This window comes from Cavenderia fasciculata (genome assembly GCF_000203815.1).
Source record: "Cavenderia fasciculata unplaced genomic scaffold Scf_Dfasci-G-o-80e12.f1-5, whole genome shotgun sequence".
Taxonomy (NCBI): domain Eukaryota; phylum Evosea; class Eumycetozoa; order Acytosteliales; family Cavenderiaceae; genus Cavenderia; species Cavenderia fasciculata.
In genome coordinates, this window is record NW_004457735.1 from 387,314 (window position 1) to 410,275 (window position 22,962).

The following is a 22,962-nucleotide window of genomic DNA, read 5'->3' on the forward strand; positions in this document are numbered from 1 at the left end:
TAAACTTCATAGACATTTCTCATATCTTAATATTATTATTATTATTACTTATATATATTTATTTATTTATTTATTTATTTTTACACACAGAGATAAAATGATGATGATGGACAGATCACCCCATCATCGTTTCATTTTCATTGTGGGTATCATTTTGTTTATATTTTCAATTAATACAATTAGTATTACAGAGGCACAACAACAACAATTACCAATAGATCAACGTAGGTTAAAACTTAACCAAGATGAGAGATGGAATAGAAGAGAGGAGAAGAAAGAAAGATTTAACATTGGTTGTTTCCCATATTGTACATTTATATTATAATATAGTCAACAGTTGTATATATTTAATTAGATATTATGGGTCTACTATACCTCAAGATGTAGCATCGATATGTAGTAGTGGTCAATTCACTTGTGGATCTCCTTTTGGTTCTGGTGGTTCATATCATGTTTTAGCAATGTATGTGTATTTAATAATAGTAGTATGTATTACTGTGGTGTAACATTGGTATTCTAATCAATTTGTTTTTTTTGTTTTTGTAGAAATATGTCACCTGTTGGATATACCAATGTAGGAGCACTTCCTTCTATTTCAACATTTTCCTTTCCAGAGTTGGTAACACTCTCCATTTCTTCATCTGGGTCTACTTGGGGTGACGGAGGAACCATCCCAATGTTTCAAGACTTACCTAAACTCACTTCATTTACAATGCAAACCGATAGCATTATAACAAATATTCCTTTAAATTTTTCAGTTGGTAAACCTCTTTTATCATCAGTGTAGGAATATGATAATAATAATAATAATAATCAATCAATCAATCATTATTTATTTATTATTTATTTATTTCATTTAATTTAGAGTATTTTCAGGATTACCATCATTGACAACACTGAATTTTGAATCATTTTCAAATAGTGCAATCCGAGACATTCTCATTTCCTCTAGTAAAATACAAACAATTTTAGGTACGGATACTGCTATTCTGCCAAAATTATTCTCCATGCAAATCATGCTCGAATGCAATGTAGCACAAACTATTACATTGAACGCCTTGAATTTCCCAATCTTGCAAGATGTCATTATGATTGGCACTAAAGGATCACAGGCTATTAAACTCATTTTAAATAGTCCTCAATTGCAGTATGTGACTTCCCTAATGGTCGATTCCGTTGCAACTGGATCAATCAATCCAACATTTATCTATCCACAAAGAATTGTTAGTTTGTATGTAGAAAATATTAAAAGCTCCCCCATTTTACTTTTTAATATTAATCATTTTTATTTATTTATTTTGTAGGGGATTAGGAGGTATTAATTATGCTTTTGAACCAACTGATTTATCAATATATACTTCAATGAAATCACTGTAAGTCTAAAAAAAAAAGAAATATGAAAGAAGGAAAGACAATTAATTTAATTTAATTTTTTTTTTAAAATATTTTAGTATCATTTCAAATACAATGGAACCACAATATCCTTATAGTTTTTATCCACCATTATTAGAGAATATTAGATATTCTTACTCTAAATTACAATCTTTTCCAAGTATTCCATTACCAAATAGAATTGTAACAGCGTATGTACATTCATTCAAATAATGTTTATTTCCTTTTTTTTTTCAAAGATTCATTACTAATTTGTATTTATTACTATTTAGTGACTTTAAAGGAAATTTGATTGCAGGTACTATTCCAGTTTCAATGTTATCAAACAAACCACCTCAATTAAATCTAGATGTCAGTTACAACCAAAATCTTGGAGGCGTGTTGCCAGAAGAATTTTGTGGTATAGCAAGTTTAACAATCATAAACACCAGTATCTCTGCCATCCCATCATGTTATTGGTGTTTTGCTTCCAATTCAGCAAGATTGATCACAAACCTTCTCCCTCCAGCTAATTTTCAATGTAATGTGACACTTGACAGTACCAATGTCTATTCAACTCAAGGATTATTTACAATCACGGGAAATAATTTAGGGTGGGGGGAAAATGTTAAAAATTTTGTTAGAGCTATTGAACCAAACAAACAATTAATGTATGTGAAATTAAAATTAATTAACTTTAAAAATAATATTAATAATTAATTTATATTTTTTTTATTTAGATTTAAAATGCAAGTAAATTTAGGACCACAACAAAATTTAACAATTAATCTTGTTGAGCCACCAAAACCAGGTTATTCTATTAAAGTAACAGTGTCTGAAAAGTCATTCCTTTTGACTTCATTTGGTGGTGGTGAATCAGAACTTGGAGTATACAAATTCCAAGTAGCTTTTGAATATTGGGCCTTGGATTATTTCCCAACAGTTGATTTAAATTTTGGTCAAGTACCTTGCACATTGACTAATATCAATTACAACACCAAAACAATTACTTGTTTTATCAATGATCCTCCACTTGGTATTCAAAATTTAACCATTTATAATCAATATACAAATTATTCAATGCCAATATCAATTGTTAAAAGTATGTTAAAAAATATAATATAATAATAGTAAATGTAATGAAAATTAATTAATTTATTTATTTTAGATATATTTATTTCATCATATTTATTGGAACCACCAACTTATCCACCAACACATGCACATTTATATGGATATTTTGGTAATTTTTCAATGACCGATCCAAAGAGTTATGTTATTGTCACTACCTCGGCTGGTATGATGTTTTGCAATTTTACTATTGCCAACCAAACCTATGTCAAGTGTAAATTTGAAAGACAACCTGCATCGGGACGTGGATCGATTGCTATTATGGTGCCGTTGGGGTCAGGTTCTTTTGATTTGTATTACCCCTTCCCACCTCCCACCAACGCCGAATGCCAATTGAAAACAAATAATTGCACTGGTCATGGAGAATGTGTAAATGGTCAATGCGTATGCGATACTGGGTACTTGGATTTTGATTGTAAATTAAAATCAGAAGGACCAGGCGTCGACTTTGTGGTTGACAAGGATCCGTCGGCTACCTTTAAGTTTTTAGACTACTCTTTCTCGTTTACCATGATGTCCATTCAAGAGGTTGATGTCAATGACAATGTAATCAAAGAATTACCGACAAATAATTGGACAACCATTCAACGTAAAAAGGATGACGTTGTGTCAGTCGATTATCACCTAACTAGCCACCAATATTCAAAAAATGCAACCGATTATTTCCAACTCAATGTTACATCGACCATTGAATTTTCAAATAATTCTAGAACCATTCAATTTGGTGGCGATGACTATAAATTGGCAAATGGGTCGATCAAGATATCGGTCAATGTAACAAAGTGGCCGTTTGATTCGGTATTCTCTTCTCTCCGTTTGGTTTTCATCACAACCATCAATAATGAACAGATCCTGGTTGGATGTGACGATTCCAAGACAGAGATTGAATCAATCGAGAATTTTGTTGGTGGAGATTCCATCCAATACCTCAGAGTTGTCAAAAACACTACACAATTCTTTGGACGATTTTTGGATTACAGTGTGACCGATGGCAGAAAGACCTATTCAAAGACACAAGTTATGAATGTCACTAAAAAGGATGCCGAGGAATCCTATGTCATGATTGGTGTCAATCTTCCCAATTGCAAAGAGTGTTTGATGGACCCAGACTTTTCTGCTCTTCTCATCAATCCAACTAGTAATTGTCCAGGTCAGAAAACCAACGACAGCTGGAAAATGATTGTTGGTATTGTCATTGGAGTAGTTGGTGCCATAACTCTTTCTATTATTTTAATTTATATTATTAAAAAGAATAGGTATGTTCAAAAAAACAAATAGAGAGATATAATTATATTAATTTCTTTATATTTTAGATTCTATTTTATTATAAAAAGAGTTGGAACTATGAAAGAAACTTTTAAATTAAAGACGATGAGGGATAAATCAATGTCTTAAATATTAATAATAATAATAATAATAATAATAATAATTTTTATACAATTCACACAAGAGGCAACTCCTATTGATATATACTTTATATTTATTTATTTATTCACAGATAGGTAACAACAACCCATGACTAAATAATTTATTTTGGTTGGCATGCTTTTTCAAATTAAAATGTTTGAAATTAATAAATTGGTTTACTTGATTGTCTTTTTTATACTTTGTAAGCAAGTAGCAAAGTGATAGAGGTTTAATTCTTTCTCTTTTGGTGTCAAAGTCCAATTCAAGTGGCTTCATTTGATATTGTTCTTTTTCGGGACCATTATAAAACTTGCCATAATGGGTGATGATTCGATCGATAGTATCAGTGATATAGTTTCGTCTAGACTCTCCAAGATAATGTGGTGATGGGTACCTAAGAACACTAGAGACAATCAAAGAGTTTGTAGTCCAAGGTTTGAATAGATTCCACATTGTTTCAAATTCTTGGCCGTTTGTAATATAGTAAAATGATTGAATCCATCCAGCACTTGTCACATCGTCAACCAATGTCGAAGAGATAGATTGTGAAAAAGATTGTGCAATAGTGTAGGCTATTTGATGGTGATTATGTTCAAGAGCATAGTGAAGTGGAAAATATCCATAGACCCAACTGTTTTTGACGAATTCTCCAACCAAACATGTGGCCACCTGAACAAAGCCTTTGGTGCAAACATTGTCGAAAATTTGTCTTCTTGTATCGACTATTGCATCAAAGCAAAAGTGATCCTTTGTAATTGGATGTACAACATACGATAAATTGTCACGTAACAATTCAATGTTGGAGTCTGATTGTGCAAGAGATGTTAGTAGGATTAAAGAAGGAATGCTCTGAATAGATTGGTATTTGGTAATCAGTTGAACAATATCTATTGAAAGAATAGCTGCACACCAATCTAGTCCCATTGTGTAGTTTCCAGGTAGCATCACTTTATGATCCTTTGATAGAAAACACTCGAGTGCAGTAACAGAGATGAGAGGTACGTTTTGGAATGGTATTCTAATGGTTATACTACTATTGATGAATGATTGTAGTATATATTCTAAAATCTTTTCATTGGATACACAGAGTGCAGAAACAATGATATCATTTACATTGAGATGACCAATGAGCTTTGATGGGCCACCATTTTGGGCTTCAATTGTAAAAAGATAAACTAGTGTCTCTAATTGGTTGGCTTTTATGATAGACTCTACCAATGGTTGGTATTCAATGCAAATGTATGGGTTTTCAACCAATTGTTTAACAAGGTCCAATGATATGATTGAAATATCTATGTCTCCATCTAGTCTATGGCTGCATCGACCAACTCCTTGTTTTGTTTTTAAAACATTATTGAAAAAGTATGCACATTGCAAATGGCCTTGCTTTAACGATGCATTTAAATGAGATGGTTCAAAATCATTGTAACCTAACGAATCACAAAGATATAGTAGGTAATCTAAATTACCTTTTCTTGCAGCTACTGTTGATACTTTACTGTCATTTGATGGCAACTGATAGTCTATCATTTTCAATGTATCGGTGGTAGCCCATTGTTGAATGGAACGATAGGAGTGATGATGGAAATCAACAAACTCTTGTGGGTTTTTGAAACTGTCCTTGATCCATTTTAATACCTCTTGATTGTTTGAGCACTCCAAAGCAGCAATCAACAATTCGTGTCTTAGATCCAGACCAGATTCCAATGATCTTGTGACCATATGGAAAATGATTTGATATCTTGATCCCTCTTTGAATTCCTTGACCAATTGTGTATTGACTAGGAAATCTTGTTGATCAAACTTAGAGGGAGGTTGTGATTTACTTCGATTATAGTACACTGGTCGGAGGACATCATCACATACTCGATCAAACATTTCTACATCACCATGAGTGACGCACAAATAAACCAGTGATTGAATGAATCTGTGATCTAAAATGGTGAGGTCTTCTTGTTTGTTAACCTTATTCACTAGATGATAGTTATTGTCAAATAGTATTTGTAACATTTCTTTTGAAAGTTTTTCAAAACCGATTCCCACCAAGGCTACTTTGATCGTTGTATAATCAAACACTCCTATTCTTTGCAGAATAAATCTAAATGCAACACTATTACTCCTTTTGAATATACTTGTTAATATATCTTTAAATATAGTATTCTATGATTGAGTGTGTTTGTTAGTAAATTGATTGATAGTAAGCTTTATACAAATATAGCTTACCGAAAAAGTATCTGATAATGATTTCATGTTCTGATATGCTTGATCAAAGTGTTTGATGAATAGATCTGTACGATGCAATAGAATGCATTCATTCAATGATATCATCTGATGTGACTTTAGTATCAACGAGTGACGACTAGCAATCATTCTATGTATACCCTCTACATGTTTAAATATCTTTGTACGGATATAATAATTGTTTATAATACTTTTAAAGTATCTATCTTTATCACTACTACTATTATTACTATTATTATTACTATTATTCATTGTTAGACAGATCTAAATGAAAAAAAAACATAAATAAAACTATTTTGAAGAGAGAAAGTTTTGAAAATATCTTTAAAATTATTTTTTTGTCCAAAAGGGATAAAGATCAAGATCCACACAAGTAACAACTACTGTTTATCCAACTTTATATTTATTTATTCACAGATAGGTAACAACAACCCATGACTAAATAATTTATTTTGGTTTGCATGTTTTTTCAAATTAAAATGTTTGAAATTAATAAATTGGTTTACTTGATTGTCTTTTTTATACTTTGTAAGCAAGTAGCAAAGTGATAGAGGTTTAATTCTTTCTCTTTTGGTTTCACAGTCCAATTCAAGTGGTTTCATTTGATATTGATCTTTTTCGGGACCATTATAAAATTTGCCATAATGGGTAATGATTCGATCGATAGTATCAGTGATATAGTTTCGTCGAGACTCTCCAAGATAATGTGGTGATGGGTACTTAAGAACTTTAGAGACAATCAAAAAGTTTGTTGTCCCAGGTTTGAATAGATTCCACATTGTTTCAAATTCTTGGTCGTCTTTAATAAAGTAAAATGATTGAATCCATTCTGCACTATCGTCAATATCTACCTTGGAAGAGATGATTGAGGGTGAAAAAGATTGTGCAATAGTATAGGCTATTTGAAAGTGATTGTGTTCTAGAGCATAGTGAAGTGGAAAACATCCATAGATCCAATTGTTGTTTTTGATGAATTCTCCAACCAAACATGTGGCCACCTGAACAAAGCCTTTGTTGATAGACTGTTCGAGAATTTGTCTTCTTGTATCGACTATTGTATCATAGTACAAGTGATCCTTTGCAATTGGATGTACAACATACGATAAATTGTCACGTAACAATTCAATGTTGGAGTCTGATTGTGCAAGAGATGTTAGTAGGATTAAAGAAGGAATGCTCTGAATCGATTGGTATTTGGTAATCAGTTGAACAATATCCATTGAAAGAATAGCTGCACACCAATCTAGTCCCATTGTGTAGTTTCCAGGTAGCATCACTTTATGATCCTTTGATAGAAAACACTCGAGTGCAGTAACAGAGATGAGAGGTACGTTTTGGAATGGTATTCTAATGGTTATACTACTATTGATGAATGATTGTAGTATATATTCTAAAATCTTTTCATTGGATACACAGAGTGCAGAAACGATGATATCATTTACATTGAGATGACCAATGAGCTTTGATGAACCACCATCTTGGGCTTCAATTGTAAAAAGATAAACTAGTGTCTCTAATTGGTTGGCTTTTATGATAGACTCTACCAATGGTTGGTATTCAATACAAATGTATCGGTTTTCGACCAATTTTTTGACAAGGTCCAATGATATGATTGAAATATCTATGTCTCCATCTAGTCTATGGCTGTATAATTGAAGACCAAATCCTTGTGTTGTGCCTAAAGCACTCATTAAAAAGTATGCACATTGCAAATGGCTTTGCTTTAACGATGCATTTAAATGAGATGGTTCAAAATCATTGTAACCTAACGAATCATAAAGATATAGTAGGTAACCCAAATTACCATTTCTTGCAGCTACTGTTGATACTTCTTCGCTGTCATTTGATGGCAACTGATAGTCTATCATTTTCAATGTATCGGTGGTAGCCCATTGTTGAATGGAACGATAGGATTGATGATGGAATTCAACAAAATCTTGTGGGTCTGTGAAACTGTCCTTGATCCATTCTACTATCTCTTGATCGTTTGAACATTCCAAAGCAGCAATCAACAATTCGTGTCTTAGATCCAGACCACATTCCAATGATCTTGTGACCATATGGAAAATGATTTGATACCTTGATGATCCCTCATCGACACAATCAACTCCGTACAATAGTTTCTTGACTAGGCTGGTAAATATACCTGGTCGATCGTACATCATAGATGGGGGTTGTGCTTTACCCGTTTGACCATTGTACAAAGGCCAGAGGACATCATCACATACTCGATCAAACATTTCCACATCACCATGAGTGATACACCAATAAACGAGTGATTGAATGAATCTGTGGTCCAAATATGTGAGATGGTCTTGACTGTTTACCTTATTCACTATATGATAGTTATTGTCAAACAGTATTTGTAGCATTTCTTTTGAAGGTGTTTCAAAAACGACTCCTAGCAATGCAGATCTTATCGTTGTATATTCAAACGAAGGTCCTATTCTATGTATCATAAATTTAAGTGCATCTATATTATTCCTTTTGAATATACTTGCTAATATATCTTTAAATATATCATTCTATAACGATAGTATTAAATTCTGTTAGTAAATTGATCCGTTAATTCATACCTCTAGAGGAATCCTCTTTTATATTTAGCTTACCGAAAAAGTATCTGATAATGATTTCATTGTCTGATAAACTTGATCAAAGTGTTTGATGAATAGATCTGTACGATGCAATAGAATGAATTCATTCAATGATATCATCTGATGTGACTTTAGTATCAACGAGTGACGACTAGCAATCATTCTATGTATACCCTCTACATGTTTAAATATCTTTGTACGGATATAATAATTGTTTATAATACTTTTAAAGTATCTATCTTTATCACTACTACTATTATTACTATTATTATTACTATTATTCATTGTTTTAACCTCAAATGAAAAAAAAAGATAATAAAACTATTTTCAAGTTAGAGAAAGTTTTAGCTTTTTGGAGTTGAATTATTATTTTTATTTTAATTTAGTTGGTACTTGGGAATTATTTATTTATTTCTTTGTGAATGGGATTATACCATCAGTTTGAATGTAATATTGATCTATATTGAAATCAGTGAAATCAATGACTGGACAATCTCTGTAATAATTAAATAGATGATGGATATTCAGTGGATCAATTTCCAACTCGTTGTTGAGAGCAAGTGGTGTCATATTATATTGATCTTTCTCTGGACCATTATAATATCGAGTATAGTGTTTGATGATTCTATCGATTGTGTTGGTGACTCGGTGTCTTTGTGAAAATGCGAAATTGGCACTTGATGAAATAGCCTTTGTTACAAATAAAGAGGGACTAGTCCAAGGTTGTATTACATCCCACATCATTTCAAAGTCTTGATCATTATCTATAAAGTAGAATGAGGCCAAGATTTGTGGTTTGAGATCATCCATTTTTTTGAATTGGGTGGCGATCATTTGACCAATGAATAGTGCCAGTTGAATATGTTTGTGTTGTAATGCTGTTCCAAAAAGTCTAACTCCACATTCCAAAAACAAGCCTTCAATACTTTCAAAACACTCTACCACTTGAACCAAACCTTTCTTGCATAATTCTGGTAATATGTCATATCGCAGTATACGTTTGAATAAACCTAAATCTTGTCGGTGGTGTTGATTGATGACTGATATTGTATCACGCAACAGCTTTGTGTTTTTAAAGTCTGGATGTTTTACCGATGAAAGGATTACCCAAGGTTGAATATTTCCACTTTCAATCGATAGACGATCGATTAATAATTGAATGGTTTGTGGTGAGGTTGGAATTTGATATCTTTTGGTTCTAACATTGGTTAGAGAATTGAATGGAGATATTTCAATAGTGTGACCTTTGTTGAAAAGTAAAAGTAGCGGACCATAACATATATTGTCGTCATTATAATCTACTATAAATGTTTGAGGTGGTCGACCCTCCGAGGAAGAGAAGAACTTGTCCAACAACATTTCAGTGATGATTGGGTTATTCACTCCAAGAGACATGGTCACAAACTTTTTGTAAATTGCATGTGTGTCTGTAACGCGTTGCAACAAGATAAACTCCAAAGTTTCAGGTTGATTTAATTTAATAGCCGATTCAATCAATCCATCAAAATCAGTAATTTTACATTGACTATCAACCAACCGTTTGACAAGATCCAGTGACATGATTAATGGATCTATCATTCTATATAGTAGTGGTACACCACCTTGTTTGGTAACCGTGATTAAAAAGTTGGCACATTCCAAATGTCCTCCTAGCAATGAGACCTGGAGTTGTGCACAGCTATCATGTTGAAATAGAGGTTTGAATTCTTTAATGTCATACATGTATGTTAGAAAATCCAAGTTTCCATGTAGAGATGCTCTATTTGACAATAATATTGGTGAATTAAGTAGTTGTAGTTTGAAATCTATTAATTCAAGTGTACTGGTTGTTGCATATCTTTCAATTGATTGAAAAACATTAGATTCTTGACATAGTTTTTTAAAACCTTCTTTTGAATCATCAAAACTATCTCTGATCCATTTTATAATCTCTTGATTATTATCACATTCCAATGCACCAATAAATAAGTTTGATCTTAAATCTAAACAACCAAATAGTATCAACTTTGATACCATTTCAAATATTATTTCATATTTTGATTCATTACTATTATTTTCATTATTATTTGTTGAATGTTGTTGTTGAGTAGTTAATTTGTTGATTAAATTTCCAAATGATTCCCATTGACTATAAAAACCACATTTGTTACTGATATCATCCAGATGATCTTTACAAATTCTATCAAACATCTCCAAATCACCATTCAAGACTACGTGTCTTGTAAGAATACCAACAAATGAATTGTGATCATTATTAGTATCTTCATCATCAACATCTTCATTTTCATCTAGTAAATGATAGTTGTGCTGAATTAAAATTCTACACAAACCAATAGGTGGTTTGATAGAGCTAGCTCCAAGCATCATTGAACCAAGCATGGTCTTATCAAATATTCCAACCCTTTTCAACATATATTCAAATGCAATATATCCATCGTATTGAATGATTGTTGTCAATATCTGCTTGATTGTGTGACTCTACATAGATTTGTTAATATACTTTACACTTTCATAAATAACAAATATTAACTTACTTGATCTTTAGAAACTGATTGATATACACTATCAAAGTGTTTAATGAATAGATCATTTCTATATACTTTGATGCATTCACATAGTGTAACTATCTGATTTGATTTGAGTGATCGTATGTGATGATTCTTGTAACTATCATTGATACTCTGATGTATGATCTCTACATGATTGAATATCTTTTTTCTGATATAACTACTTTGTAATAAACTTTTAAATAGATTATTTATATTTACTTCTTTGTTGTTCATTTGATACTTTGATTTAAATGAGTGAGGTGAGAGATACAAAGAAAACAAATATGAAGACACCTCTTGGGAAGTTCAAAATTTCATTTTTTGGATTTATTTATTTGTTGAATGGGATGACACCTAGTTCATTGTTTTGAATGTAATATTTGTCTACATTGAAATCAGAGAAGTCAATGACTGGACAATCTCTGTAATTGGTGTATAGATGATGGATATTAAATGGATCAAATGATTGATCTCTGTTGGTAATTCTAATTGGTGTCATTTTGAATTGATCTTTCTCTGGACTATTATAATATCGAGTATAATGTTTGATGAATCTATCTATTGTTTTGGTCTTTGAGGATCTTTTTGAAAATTTAAAGCGTGAGTATGTGATAGCTCTTGAGACATATGAAGAGTTACTCGTGAGAGGTTGTAATACATCCCAAATCATTTCAAAGTCTTGATCATCATCGATAAAGTAAAAATAATTCAAAATCAATTCTAGTCGGTTGGTATCCATTTCTTTGAAATGAGTGGTGATTGCTTGTCCCAAGAATAGTGCCATTTGAGTTTGTTTGTATTCCATTGCCGTTCTAAAAAGTGAGTCTCCAAATTTCCAAGCCCAGTCTCCAAAACATTCAACCACTTTAACCAACCCCATTCTACATGCTTCATTCAATACATCGTGTTGTAATTCTTGCATATCTTCTTCGGGGTATTGGTTGATGAGTGATAGTGTATCTTTCAACAACTTGTAGTCACCTTGGTCATTAAAATCTGGATGATTGACAGATACAAGTATCACCCATGGTGGTACTCTTTCAATCGATAGATGTTCAAGACATAATTGAACCACTTTTTGTGATACTATTGATGGATTAGAAGTATAATATTCCAATGGATTAAATTCGATAGAATGACCTTTGTTGAAAAGTGATAATAGTGGAGCATAACATATTTTTTTGTCAATGTATTCAACTGTAAATGTTTTGGGTGGTCGATCCTCGGAAGAGAAGAACCTGTCCAACAACATTTCAGTGATGACTGGGTCATCCAATGCAAGCGACATGATAACAAACTTTTCGTCGCTGTCAAAAAACTCCATATTTTCATCTTTCAACAGTGACAAGATAAACTCTAAAGTTTCAGGTTGATTTGATTTGATCGCTGATTCAATCAATCCACTAAAACTCATCATCTGGCATTGAATTTCGACCAATCGTTTGACAAGATCCAATGACATGATTGATGGATCAATAGACCAACATTGTAATTTTGTATAACCTTCTTTGACTGCTATTGTCATTAAAAAGTTGGCGCATTCCAAATGTGGACCTGACAGTGAATCATGAAGTTGTGTTTTTTCAAATAGATATTGGTATTGTTTCATGTCATACATGTATGATAGAAAATCCAAGTTTCCAAATTGAGCTGCTCTCGTTGACAATCGATTCGATGATGATACTAGTTGGTTGAATTCTATTAACTTAAGTGTATTGGTTGTTGCATATTTTTCAATTGGAAATAAAAGATAGTGTTGAAATAGTTGGTTAAAATCTTCTACTGTCCCATTACCTTGTTCTTTTGAATCAAAACTATCTCTGATCCATTTAATAATCTCTTGATTATTATCACATTCCAATGCATCAATAAATAATAGTGATCTTAGATCTACACCAAAACTTAATAGTTTCTTGACCATATAAAATATTACATAATACTTTGATTGATTATTATTATCACCATTATTATTATTATTGTTGTTGTTATTTGTTGTATGTTGTTGATTATTTAATTTGTTGATTAAACCTTTGAATGATCGCTTGTCGACATAAAAACTAAATTTGTCACTGTTATGATCAAAATAATCATTAAAAATTCTATCAAACATCTCCAATTCACCGTTAAAGACTGCCAGTCTTGTCAGAACGTCAACAAATATCGCATGATCAGTTTCATTATCATTCTTTTCAGGTAAATGATAATTGTGCTGAATGAGTAGTCTAAATACATTGATAGGTGGTTTGATAAAACCATCTCTAAGGACTGTCATTTTGATTCTTCCAAACCTTTGCAACAAATAATCTAATTCAACATGTCCATCATATTGAAATATAGTATTTAATATCTGTTTGAATGTTTTATTCTACATAGATAATGTTATTAGGAATCACTTTATTTCTTTATAATATTAAACATACATTAAAACTAAACTCCTTTTCATTAGAGTATGACAACATTGATTGATATACACTATCAAAGTGTTTGATGAATAGATCGCTTCTATTTACTTTGATACATTCACATAATGAAACTATCTGATTTGATTTTAGTACTAATAAGTCACTACTAATGATACGCTGATGAATAATCTCTACATGATTGAATATCTTTGTTCTAATATAACTACTATGTAATAAACTTTTAAATAGATTATTTATATCTGCTTTGTTGTTCATTTGTTTAAAGTGAGGTGAGAGATAAAGATAAAGATAAAGATAACTAACAAACTTTGAAGATAATACAAAAATGATAGTAGTTCAATCTTGGGGGTTTTTTCTTTTTCTGAATTATTTTCATCTTTTTTTTATTTATTTAATTGTTGAATGGGATGATACCTAGTTCAATATTTTGAATGTAATATTGATCTATATTGAAATCAGAGAAGTCAATGACTGGACAATCTCTGTAATTGGTGTATAGATGATTGATATTAAATGGATCTAATGGTAACCTCAAATTGCTGTAAATTTTAATTGGTATCATTTCAAATTCATCTTTCTCTGGACCATTATAATATCGAGTATAGTGTTTGATGATTCTATCGATTGTGTTGGTGATTCGGTGTCTTTGTGAGTTTTTATACGCTTTATAATTATATGTGGCGATAGAGACATGTGAAGCGTTACTTGTTATCGGTTTTAAGAGATTCCAAAACATTTCAAAGTCTTGTTCACCATGGATAAAGTGCAAAGAAGGCAATAGATCCATTAATGTCATATCATCGCAATGAGTAGCGATTGATTGCCCAATATAATATGCCAATTGAATATGTTTGTACTCCAATGCAGTTCTAAAGAGTGACACACCAAATTGCCAAACCCAGTCTCCAAGACACTCGACCACTTTAATCAACCCAATTCTGCATGTCAGGTTCATTATTTGTTGGTACATAATCAAATCTTCTTGAGTGTGTGGGTGGATGATTGAAATTGTATGTTTCAACAACTTGTAGTCACTTTGGTCATTAAAATCTGGATGATTGACAGATGCAAGTATCACCCATGGTGGTACTCTTTCAAGCGATAGACGATCGATTAATAATTGAACAACTTTTGGTAAAAATAAAAAACAGAGTATCAATGCTGTTTGTTTGGGTTGTTTAATTTCAATAGAATGACCTTTGTTGAAAAGTGATAAAAGTGGTGCATAACATATTTTGTTGTCATTGAATTGAATTTTAAATGTTTGAGGTTGTTGATCCTCGGAAGAGAAGAACTTGTCCAACAGCATTTCAGTGATTGTTTGATTATCTACTTTCAGAGACACCAATACAAATCTTGTACCAAGTTCCTTCAACTCTTGACTAGAGACCTCTTTTAGCAATGACAAGATAAACTCCAAAGTTTCAGGTTGATTTGATTTAATAGCTGATTCAATCAATCCAGTAAAATCCATCATTTGACATTGACTATCAACCAATCTTTTAACAAGATCCAAAGACATGATTGATGGATGAATAGTCCAAAATATATGGGTATAAGAATGTTCACTTTCTTTAACTTCTTTAGCTTTAATTTTCATTAAAAAATTAGCACATTCTAAATGTCCGTCAGATAATGACGCCGCCAGTTGAGCTCTATCAAATAGATACTTGTACTCTTTCATGTCATACATGTGCGATAGAAAGTCCAAGTTTCCAAATTTAGCTGCTACAGTTGACATGACTGGTGGTGATTGTAGTTTGAATTCTATTAATTCAAGTGTATGGGTTGTTGCATACATTTCAATTGAACTAATAACTCTTTTGTGTTGTTGACATAGTTTAATAAAATCATCTTTTGAATCATAACTATATCTGATCCATTTTATAATCTCTTGATTATTCTTATCACATTCCATTGCAATAATAAATAATTCTGATCTTAAATCTACTAAACTATATCCTATTAATTTCTTGACCATATAGAATAGTATATCATACTTTGATTGATTATTATTGAATAAATCTTTGCATGATCCCCATGAGTGCCAGTCATCATCCATTGTTCGCTCAAAATTTATATTGTTTTTGTTGTTGGTATGATCTAAATAATCATGACAAATTCTATCAAACAACTCCAAATCACCATTCATTACTACTTGTTTTGTAAGAATACCAACAAAGGCATAGTGATCATTATCATCATTTTCATCTAAATGATAGTTTTGTTGAATTAAAAGTCTACACACACCAATAGATATATAGTTCATAAATGTAGCTCCGAGAAATCTATGATTGAGAAGGACGGTCTTTTCAATTCTTTCAAACCTTTTCATCATATATTCTAATTCAATATGTCCATCGTATTGAAATATAGCTTTCAATATCTGTTGGAATTGTTGACTCTATACATAATTGTTGTTAGCTTTTAAACCCTCATGATTCATGTTGCTGTTAACATACATTTAAACTAAATTCCTTTTCATGAGATGACGACAACATTGATTGATATACACTATCAAAGTGTTTGATGAATAGATCACTTCTATGTACTTTGATACATTCACATAGTGTCATTATCTGATTTGATTTGAGTGCTAGTTTATCGTAACTGTAAATGATTCTCTGATGTATAATCTCTACATGATTGAATATCTTTTTTCTAATATAACTATTATGTAATAAACTTTTAAATAGATTATTTATATCTAGATTTATATCTACTACTTTGGTGTTCATTTGTATGATGATGCTTTGATTTAAATGAAATTACTTTACATATTTTTTTTATCTTTATCGAAAAAGAAAAACAACCTTTTATTTAAATTAATTTTAAAAATATATTATTTGCTGTTGAATGGGATGACACCATCATTCTTATCATTTCCAATGAAATCTTTTTCTTGGTGAGTTTGAATGTAATATTGATCTACATTGAAATCAGTGAAACAGGCTATAATATTAACCAAAAATTAAATTAAATCTAGCATTTAAACTCAAATACTATGAATCAAAATGGGAACAAGAATATATCGATCTTGCAAGAACTTTTATTGAAGAATCATACGAAGAGTATAAATCTTTAATTTCAGATAAACCAGATGAACCAATCAAGAAAAAGCAATCATTAATTGATATGTCTGATTTATTAATGTTTTGTGCTGGTACACCACCACAAGAAGAAGACGAACTTTCCAAGTATTTAAGAGAGGACATAATATTGAACCTGGATATCTCACCGCTCCAATGGTGGAGGGAGAGAGAACAAACCTATCCTGCTCTCTCGAAGATGGCCAGAGATATTCTCTCCATTCCAACAAGCTCTGTACAGATGGAAAGAATTTTCACAAGTGGTCCCGATATAGTAGTTGCAAAACGATCATCTTTGAAAAGAGAAACAATCAGAAAGCTATTTTGCTTGAAGAGTTGGATGGACTTTGATTTCGAAACAAATTAATTCATAAATAAAGATAAAAAGTTTTATTATTTAATATATATTTGTTGGAAATACTTGTGGCATGTCCCAAGGTATTGGAGCTAAAGAATGTGAGGGCTGACTAGGGCCGAGGCTGAGCAGCCTCAATTTGGAGGACACCCTAAAAGATGTCAGCCTCAGATTGGGTCTCAGACCCTGTCTGAGACCTCAGCTTGGAGCCTTAACTTCATCCATCCACTCAATAATCAATCGGATATAGATTCATTCTTCACGTCAAAAGGGGTCGATGATCGCTACTGAGGCCTGTTGCTGCAGTCTGAGATCTCACTCAGATCTTAGTTCATCAAGATATTTTATTTTATTTTATTTATTTAATATTGTGCCTTGTGTTGCTCTCTTCTCTTTGGTTATAATCATTATTAATAAACTATTCAATAATGATCATAGCACAAACGAGTGAGAGATCGGCAGATCGTCAGATCAACCCATTTGTAGTGTTTTATTTATTTTTTATTCTCAATACTCAATCTGAATATTTATTCTTTTAAATCATGAAAGTTTCAAACCTATTATTTATATTAATAAGTTGTTATTTATAAATAAAATGCCAAGATGGAACCTATTGCAATGGAACAAAATGTGTAAATGTAGTACCAGAGAATGGAGAATGTTGGGGAAACGAATTTGCAGCAGTTGAATGTGGATTCTTGGCTTGTTTGAAAATAGATGGTTTGTATCTTTCCCTTTTGACAAAAAAAAAAAGATTTAAAAACCAATTCCCTAACTTTATTATTATTTTTTCTTTGTTTGTTTTATTTTAATTTATTTCATAAAGTGTCAAAGGTTCATATGCACAATTAGGTGAATCATTTATGGGTGTGCCACTGGATCAAGAGTTTCAATTCAAAATGTCAACCATTTTTCAGTCTTGGTGAAGGCGAACGTTGTGACCGTTATACTGGTGCTGGTGACTATTTACAAACCTTTGATTTGTGTGATCAAGGCGCTGGTTTGTTCTGTTACAACTTTACCTGTCAAAAACAACCAGAAGCTACCCCAAAAACAATCAATTGCACCATTGGGGGCATTGTAACCCTATAGAGGATTGTTTTTGCACAACTACATCTAATGGAACCTGTATCAACCTAGAATTCAATACTGAGCAACCAAGTGTCCTGATGCTGTCAAGAACTTAGCCAAGTGTATGCTCGATGGTCAGTGCCACTTTACTGATTTTGATACACATACACCAACCTTTAAACCACTTGGGGAACTTGTCAACATAGAAAGTGTGCCATGGAAACATGTATTGCCGATGCTGCTTGTGAATTTCCTATCGACCATCCATTCAGTTATCCAGAAGTGTGTTCAATCAGATGGAAAAATGAATTTTGTCCAGGTTTCACATCAGGTATACCATCCATCTTCCCATCATCCATGTCAAAGTCATCTGTTCCATCTGGTTTATTTGCTTTCATTGTCATGGTATTAATATTGTTTATTATTAATCTTTAAAAAGGAAATAAATAATTTTGAATACGTCCTCTAAAATAATTGTTGGTGTTAAAATTCTTAAAATCCACAACCTTTTTTACATTTTCATCGTGTCTATATCGTTTGACAATATAGCAAACATTAAATGGGTGTTGGTCTCGATTTGTTTCCAATAGTAATGTTTTCATTTGATATTGATCTCTTTCAGGACCATTATAAAATCTTGAATAGTTTTGAATAATTCTATCAATCGTTAAGGTATTACGGTGTCGATGAGTTTGAGGTAATGGTGACGAACACATTATTTGAGAGACGATATCTGAGTTTGTTGTGAGTGGTTTAAAATCATTCCAAAATGATGCAAATCGTTGGTCATCGTCAATTTTAAAGAAAAATAACGATAATAGTTGAACCCTGGCTCGAGTAGCCCGATTATCAGTAATAGTAATAAAGAGTGCAATATGTTCTTTGATTAAATACTCTACAACATTGATTTGATGGTATTTCAATGCCGCAGTGAATGAATCCACAAAACTGTCAAAATCAGTGACCAAACATTTCAAGACATTGACCAATCCATTTTTACTTGCTGTTATTATTGTTTCTTTGACTGGACTTTCCCAACCATCCCAAGACAACCGTGGTAACACATCTGTTAACACTTGAATGTTGCTATCAAAATATCCAAATCGTGAAAGGATCACGCAAGGTTCGATAGTATTGATTGGTTGGCGACTGACAATCAACTCGAGTATTTGACTAAATGATAGAGGTATATCAATTGGTTGTTTTTTTGTTGTAGTTGTGATTAAAGTATGTTGAGTTGGGGGTACTTTAATATCGAGTGAATGAGTCTTTGAATATAAATATTCAAGTGATTGAGGAACCATTTTGTAAAGATTGTCTGTTGTCACTTGGAATGTTATTGAACCACTGCTGTTTGGGTATAATCTATTTAATAGATACTCTATGATACTTGTATTATCAACATACAAAGCACCAACAACAAAACTACTCTTGTCTTGATCTTTTAATATTACATCTTGTCCATTGCAAGATAGAATATGATTGAGAGTGTCTAATTGTTTGGCAGAGATTGCTGAAAGTGCCAATGCTTTAACTGTCAATCTTAAAAATGGATTAGCACCCAATAGTTTGACAAGATCCAATGACATGATTGATGGATGTATGCTATCAATGTAAAACAGATCGATACGACAGTATCCTTTATCGCCCAATTTATCGAATTTAAGAATAGCATCATTTAACAAATACACGCATTCCAATTGACCTTCCTTTAATGCTGTTTCTATTTGAGGATAGTGATACACATACTTGTAATTATGGGTGATTATGTATGAGATGAAACCTTTGTTACCATACATCGCAGCAGTTGTTGACATTGGGTAGAAAATTGGTGGAAATTCTAATAGTTTCAATGTCTCCAATGATGCATATCTTTCAATAATAGGAATAAGCACATAATTGCGTTTAAAGAAATCAAAGTTATCAATTGATTTACCACCAAAACTATCTTTTATCCATTTTATAATATCTTGATTATTATCACATTCCAATGCATCCACAAATAAATTAACTCTTAAATCCATTCCATATTCCAATAATTTCTTTACCATATAATATATTATTTGATATTTTGATTCATCATCATTATTATTATTGTCTTGTGGTTGTTGTTGTTGATTTAATTTGTTGATTAAATTCTTGAATTTGAGGTGATGACAATTGGCATAATATCGTTCTTTGTTGTCTGTACTATTATTTAGAATATCTTTACATATTCTATCAAACAATTCCAAATCACCACAAGAGATGGTATCCAAAAGAAAGAATGCAACGTTGTAAGCCAACCCTTTGCCCTTTATATGGGGAAGAAGAATTGACACAAACTTTTTGGTTGGGTCTCATTTCATCGGCTCACCACGTAGAATACTATATTCCATCGGCTTCCATTCATTACTAAGAAATTGAATAAAGTCGAGTGGCAGTCCACCTAATCTATCAACAACAAAATCAAATGCGACTCGATTTTCATTTCTTAAAATAATAAATAACAATGTATTAAAGTTTCTCTATAAATTAAAGTAATTGATAAAGTTAAAAGTATATATTAATATTAATACTTTGCAGAGAATAAGTATTTTTAAATGTGATAATGAATGAATGAATGAATGAATGTTGATGTCATCATACTCTGAAAAAAGGGTCTGCAGCAGGCGTTGGATGATCAATACACATCATTTGATAGACACTATCAAACTTTTGAATGAATAGATTGGTATGATTCAACAGAATACATTCATTCAATGATATGATATGATGATTAAAATGAGGGCAATGATGATGTGTTTCTCTCATTATCATTGTTCGTAGGTACTTGTTGTTGAATATACTTTTAAAGATTTCACTCTTTCTTTCATCTTGTTTGTTGTTGTTGCTATCGCTAACATTATCATTATTATCATTATTATTACTAGTTATACTATTCATTCTACTCTTGATATTTAATTAAATAATGACAACAACAAATGAAGCATAGCAATATGATCATCGCACTTTATTTTTATTTTTTTAATTTCCTTTTTTTTTTTTTTGAATGTATGTTGTAATTAATAATCACTAAAGTATTTGGCCAGTGATGATGTATCATTAAGTTGTTTTTTAATTGATGGTGCAAAGATTGAAGGGGATACTTTAACAAGTTGATGATTCTTTAAAGATAAATATTCGAGTGACTGAGGTGAAATGTTGTCAAAATTGTCAGATGACACTTGGAATGTTACCGGACTTGTACTACTACTGTTTGGGTAGAATCTATTCAATAGATACTCTATAATAGCTGTATTATCTGCAACATACAAAGCACCAACAACTAAATTATTCTTGTCTTGATCGCTTAATACACATTGACTTGTATTGCACTGTGATAGAATTTGATCGAGAGTGTCTAATTGTTTGGCAGAGATTGCTGAAAGTGCCAATGCTTGAACTGTCAATTTTAAAAATGGATTAGCACCCAATAGTTTGACAAGATCCAATGACATGATTGATGGATGTATACTGTCAATCAAGAATAGATCGATACGACAGTACCCTTTTTCACCCAATTCATCGAATTTAAGAATAGCATCATTTAACAAATACACGCAATCCAAATGTCCTTCTTTTAATGCTGTTTCTATTTGTGCATATTGATACAAGTACTTGTAGTTTTTGGTAGCCATGTATGATAGGAAATCTTTGTTACCATATTTAGCAGCATTGGTTGACATTGGAAAGAAGTTTGGTGGGAATTCTAACAGTTTCAATGTCTCCAATGATGCATATCTTTCAACGATAGGTGCCAAAAACAAATAATCACGGTCATAGAAATCAAACTTGTCAATCGAATTACCACCAAAACTATCTTTAATCCATTTCAGAATCTCTTGATTATTTTGACGGCTGCATTCCAATGCGTCAACAAATAAATTTCTTCTTAAATCCATATCATAATCATTTTTTAATTTGTTGACTATATAATATATTATTTCATATTTTGATTGATTATTATTATTATTATTATTATTTGGATTATTATTATTATTTTGATTATTATTATTATTTGTTGTATCGTTGTTGTAGATTAAATCTTTAAATGTAATATGATTTGAATTATAATAAAATCTTTCTTTTTGGTTTAGGTCTAGAATATCTTTACAAATTTGATTAAATAATTCTAAATCACCACAAGAGACAGGTACTAATAGGAATAGTACAGAGTATAGCATTGCAGATTTACATCCCTTAACATGAGGTAAAAGTATGGTTACACTCTTTTTGGTTGGTTCCCATTTAATCGGTTCAACACCAGGATGAATACCAAACCCAAATCCCATTGGTTTCCATTGATTACTAACAAACTGAACAAAATCGTGTGCTAGTCCACGTAATCTACCAACTACAAACTCAAATGCAACTTGATTCTCATATTTGAGAATATTAAATAACAATTGATTAAAGTTACTCTAAAACAAGGAGATGAGAGAAATGAAAAGTAGAGATTAATATATTATTGATTGATTGATTGAATAATTCTACTCTATAGTTTCATACTTTGAAGAAAGGGTTTTCATTCGTTGTATCAATACGCATGAATTGTTGAATGAATAGATCGGTTTGATTCAATACAATATATTCATTCAATGATTTTAAACTTGTTTGATCTTGCAAGTTGTTGTCATTAATACTAGTAATAGTTTCACTACTTATCATTCTCTTTAATGATTATTATTATACAATTATATAATTGTATTT

General features: G+C 31.5%; 8 protein-coding genes across 8 annotated transcripts; 2 read left to right on the top strand and 6 right to left on the bottom strand.

Annotated features, from left to right (window-relative positions):
• Nucleotides 1–97: 97 nt before the first annotated feature.
• On the top strand, nt 98–3,897 carry DFA_04974 (uncharacterized protein; the record flags this gene model as incomplete). Its single annotated transcript, XM_004360638.1, has 10 exons — nt 98–228; nt 356–463; nt 547–783; nt 866–1,231; nt 1,305–1,373; nt 1,452–1,583; nt 1,665–2,042; nt 2,112–2,473; nt 2,540–3,758; nt 3,816–3,897. 10 exons carry the CDS (start codon nt 98–100, stop codon nt 3,895–3,897), a joined length of 3,084 nt encoding a protein of 1,027 aa, XP_004360695.1.
• Nucleotides 3,898–3,990: 93 nt separating this feature from the next.
• DFA_04975 (uncharacterized protein) lies at nt 3,991–9,029 on the bottom strand (the record flags this gene model as incomplete). Its single annotated transcript, XM_004360639.1, has 6 exons — nt 3,991–4,021; nt 4,109–6,053; nt 6,120–6,414; nt 6,657–7,915; nt 7,955–8,675; nt 8,760–9,029. 6 exons carry the CDS (start codon nt 9,027–9,029, stop codon nt 3,991–3,993), a joined length of 4,521 nt encoding a protein of 1,506 aa, XP_004360696.1.
• A 123-nt stretch (nt 9,030–9,152) lies between these two features.
• On the bottom strand, nt 9,153–11,527 carry DFA_04976 (uncharacterized protein; the record flags this gene model as incomplete). The annotated part of the gene is made up of 2 exons (XM_004360640.1): nt 9,153–11,051; nt 11,279–11,527. 2 exons carry the CDS (start codon nt 11,525–11,527, stop codon nt 9,153–9,155), a joined length of 2,148 nt encoding a protein of 715 aa, XP_004360697.1.
• A 97-nt stretch (nt 11,528–11,624) lies between these two features.
• DFA_04977 (uncharacterized protein) lies at nt 11,625–13,971 on the bottom strand (the record flags this gene model as incomplete). The annotated part of the gene is made up of 2 exons (XM_004360641.1): nt 11,625–13,658; nt 13,714–13,971. 2 exons carry the CDS (start codon nt 13,969–13,971, stop codon nt 11,625–11,627), a joined length of 2,292 nt encoding a protein of 763 aa, XP_004360698.1.
• A 136-nt stretch (nt 13,972–14,107) lies between these two features.
• Nucleotides 14,108–16,292, bottom strand: DFA_04978 (uncharacterized protein; the record flags this gene model as incomplete). Its single annotated transcript, XM_004360642.1, has 2 exons — nt 14,108–16,120; nt 16,179–16,292. 2 exons carry the CDS (start codon nt 16,290–16,292, stop codon nt 14,108–14,110), a joined length of 2,127 nt encoding a protein of 708 aa, XP_004360699.1.
• Nucleotides 16,293–16,358: 66 nt separating this feature from the next.
• DFA_04979 (uncharacterized protein) lies at nt 16,359–18,086 on the top strand (the record flags this gene model as incomplete). The annotated part of the gene is made up of 4 exons (XM_004360643.1): nt 16,359–16,393; nt 16,428–16,456; nt 16,703–16,913; nt 17,987–18,086. 4 exons carry the CDS (start codon nt 16,359–16,361, stop codon nt 18,084–18,086), a joined length of 375 nt encoding a protein of 124 aa, XP_004360700.1.
• A 553-nt stretch (nt 18,087–18,639) lies between these two features.
• DFA_04980 (uncharacterized protein) lies at nt 18,640–21,156 on the bottom strand (the record flags this gene model as incomplete). Its single annotated transcript, XM_004360644.1, has 4 exons — nt 18,640–18,660; nt 18,747–20,437; nt 20,588–20,703; nt 20,927–21,156. 4 exons carry the CDS (start codon nt 21,154–21,156, stop codon nt 18,640–18,642), a joined length of 2,058 nt encoding a protein of 685 aa, XP_004360701.1.
• Nucleotides 21,157–21,275: 119 nt separating this feature from the next.
• DFA_04981 (uncharacterized protein) lies at nt 21,276–22,920 on the bottom strand (the record flags this gene model as incomplete). The annotated part of the gene is made up of 2 exons (XM_004360645.1): nt 21,276–22,673; nt 22,762–22,920. 2 exons carry the CDS (start codon nt 22,918–22,920, stop codon nt 21,276–21,278), a joined length of 1,557 nt encoding a protein of 518 aa, XP_004360702.1.
• Nucleotides 22,921–22,962: the final 42 nt, after the last annotated feature.